Genomic DNA, 3347 nt, shown 5'->3' with positions numbered 1-3347 from the left:
GGTGTTTGGGGAGACTTTACAAATTGAATCTCTGTCGACACTTTTGGATTAGTTAGTTAAAGGTGGAAGTTCTCTTTTAATATTTCTATGCTGGCTTGTAATTCTGCAGGTTTAACATGGATAGAGTTGTGTCCACTTACTGGCAGGAAGCATCAGGTATGGTTTTGAACTCTCTAAAAGTAGGGTGAATTGCATCACATTAGTTTAAGCCCATTGGCTACCTGCCTATTGATACACATTGTTCTACACCTTTCCCCCTTGAAACAGCTCCGTGTCCACTGTGCTGAGTTTTTGAGAACACCAATCGTTGGAGACTACAAGTATGGTTGGCAGGCTCACAAGAAATGGAACCCTATACCTTGGTCAAATCCTGAGAAGAGCTTCACGGAGATGCTTCCCAAGAGGAAGATGGTTCCTTTTGGCATCAATTTATTGGGCGGAAGTATTTCAGAGGACCAGCCTCACCTGCATCTCCATTGCGGGGAGATGAGTTTGCCCAATGTGTCTCTGGCTTTACATCATATGCAGTCATCTTCACATTGTGATCTTTCAGAACTGGACAGCCTCAGCTTGTCTGCGCCTTTGCCTCCACACATGCAAAGAAGTTGGGACATCTTGAGCAATTGAGCTTTGAGCCTGCGGTGTAGTAGCTCTCATGCATTCTTCTTCAATATAGATTCTGAGTCTGAAAATTTGTTACGAATACAGATGTAGAGTTTTAGGTATATCCACTTGGATGGGAATACCTTCACTGCCATCTGTTCGTAAAATTTGTGAAAAATGGTGAGTGATCCTTAAGCAGGGATGGATTATAGTAATTTGTTTCAATATCTGTGAGGCATTGCTCAAATTCAAGGGCTTCAATATTTTTTGTTCTTAACTTCTTGGAAGGCACTCCTTAATACACAGGCAGCTGTTGCTGATCTCATCAATCTAGCTCATCTCTCAGTTTAAAAAAGGAGTGAGCCAGAGGTGGTGATTGCGCTACCACAACCACTCAAAAGAGTGGTTTATCAATACTCTTGTCTCCTTTGACGTAAAAGATACCAAGGTAGTTAAAAATAAATTAATCAAAAAATAAAAGCTGGGGACAGATGGCATTACAAGGTGGGTATTTGCCTCCATATCCTCCGTAGCCGTTGCAACATTGCAATGAGCATCCAGCGGCTTGGGGTGTGTACCCCGAAGTTCACTGCAGCTGCAGAGGATGTGGATTTGGTCATCTCTCCAGATAATGCATTAGCTGAAATTTCTAATTCTACCTACCAGGTTGGACACCTAACCACAATAATCATTAGGAAGAAAGATACTGATGATGACCGCTTAAGCTTAGCTTTGCCATAATGAACAGGGAAAAAGCTAATAACTTACCCTAGTGGATTAAGAGTGCCTAAGCCTGCTTTTTCATTTTCTTTAGTATGAAAAGAGGTTTTGGTTCTTATATCTTAATGGCATGGTCATCATATTATTAATTGTTTATATTATGCTAGTTGTTGGTAAGGAGTTGGTAAGCGAGTAGTTTGAGTCTTTCAACAAATCTATCCAACAAACCATGTTATAATTTGTATATTTATTGGACCCATTCATGTAATGGCTCATTCACTAAGTTCTATTTCTCATAATTTATTATTTTTTTGGTAAAATATTTCTTATAGTTTCATGATCATTGAAACACAACTAGATAACTTACAAAAAAAAAAAAATGTAACCTTAAAAATAACTCTAAAATGTGAGCTTGAGGGATGAGCTTGTGATTATCCTTGCCATTTAGAACGTTTCAGATAATGCTGTTACAATGACCTTAGGGTTGACTATTCTTCACATCAACTTCTGTAGGAAGTAGAGATGTCCAACCAAGTTTGGTATACATCTTATTCAGGTCATACCAATACAAAATATCCCTGGCCCCATTCTCTGCAAGTACACCTCACAAGTAACACATGGAAGCCTCTGAAAATACTTATTAAGCTTTCAACAATCGCTATACAGAAAATAGGAACAAATTGAAATGAAATTCATGACTAGACAAACAAATCTTTGAAGGGAAAATTCAAGTATTAGTATGTTCACAGCCTATGCAGCCCACCTAACCTCACCGACACACAATACCAGCCATGTAGACTCTTTTGGATGGGCCCAAAAATTTGTGGACTGCTAGATCAGGCTTTCTTCATGCCACAGTGAACGAGGAATTCCTTTATCAGTGGTCATCTTTGCGTTTGGATGGGTGCTAGGGATAGTGAAGGGCGTTTTGAATCTCCATCAAATAAAGGAAGGACTAGGAGTAAGAATAAATGGTAGATTTGCTGGTGAAAAAACTCTCTAAAATATGAGACACCAAAAGAGTGCATTAGCCATTGAAAGGGTGCATGGATAAACATGGGAAGGTAAATAGTTGAATTTAAGGATAAAATTATGTGAAAATGACAGGCATGATACCCATAGTACACATTCTCTCACAATCATTGATGTTATCTTCTCTCAGTCTCCACAATAACTGTATAGGTCCTTGTATTATGAATCAACATCCACTAAAATGCATTATTTCCCTTTTAGTGTTTCCATTGACTTGGGCATGTAAGATGCTAATATACCATACTTACATGTGGATCCCTCTCCTTAAAAATATTGGGAGAGAAATCTACACTCAACATGTTCTGATATCTCTCACGCCAACCCAACTGGTGGACAAGAGGGGCAATCTCAACTCTCATGATTCATATATATAGAGAGAGGGGCTCACAAGGAGAGAGATTATTTGATCGTTTTTAAATTTGTCCCCACATGTAATGATCCTCTCCAATGATAAGAAACCATGACAAAAAAGAGATGGGTGGTGTGGGGGTACACACTTAGACATATAACTAAGTTGTTAAAGAGAGTTCTACCAAAAAAAAGTTACTAGAGAGAACCTATTTTTAACCCGTGGATCATGTCCAATACTTCAAAACACGGAAACAGATGCCCCCCCTTCTTCTAGGCAGGGCTCTTCTATGGTGCAATAAATGTGGCAACGCACGTTTGATAGTTTGTATCACCTTGAGGCGTCCGCATGTATGTTGGGTCTATGCCTCAATGCTCTAGACCATTGGATGTGTGTTACCACCCCTATTGCGACACAAAGGAGCCAGATCAAGATCATTCCTCACTTCCCCCTCTGGTGTTGCTTGAGTAAAGTCCCATTAGGCAGTTTCTTAGTATGTGATAGCCCAAAAAAGAAAAATAAAACACTATTCTCCTTTATTTTACCGAGGAGTTGATGGAACCACAAGTGTGGGGGCACTAAGAACGGAGTTTTTTCAATGAAGAATGCATGCCACCTCCTTTCCAATAGAAGCGGTGCATTC

General features: G+C 39.6%; 1 protein-coding gene across 1 annotated transcript in view; it reads left to right on the top strand.

The window, feature by feature from the left end:
• LOC122077765 (RNA pseudouridine synthase 4, mitochondrial) overlaps positions 1–880 on the top strand; it is a 6967-nt gene extending 6087 nt beyond the window's left edge. Inside the window, exons 9-10 of the mRNA XM_042643624.1 lie at positions 110–156; positions 268–880. Coding sequence (XP_042499558.1) covers positions 110–156; positions 268–627 — 407 coding nt within the window. The 3' untranslated portion in view covers positions 628–880. The remainder of the gene's footprint in view (positions 1–109; positions 157–267) is intronic.
• The last annotated feature ends 2467 nt before the right edge of the window (positions 881–3347 follow it).

The sequence above is a fragment of the Macadamia integrifolia genome, chromosome 5, assembly GCF_013358625.1.
Source record: "Macadamia integrifolia cultivar HAES 741 chromosome 5, SCU_Mint_v3, whole genome shotgun sequence".
NCBI classification, from domain to species: domain Eukaryota; kingdom Viridiplantae; phylum Streptophyta; class Magnoliopsida; order Proteales; family Proteaceae; genus Macadamia; species Macadamia integrifolia.
The sequence above is the reverse complement of the archived record's forward strand: the minus strand, read 5'-3'. Positions and strand labels throughout refer to the sequence as shown.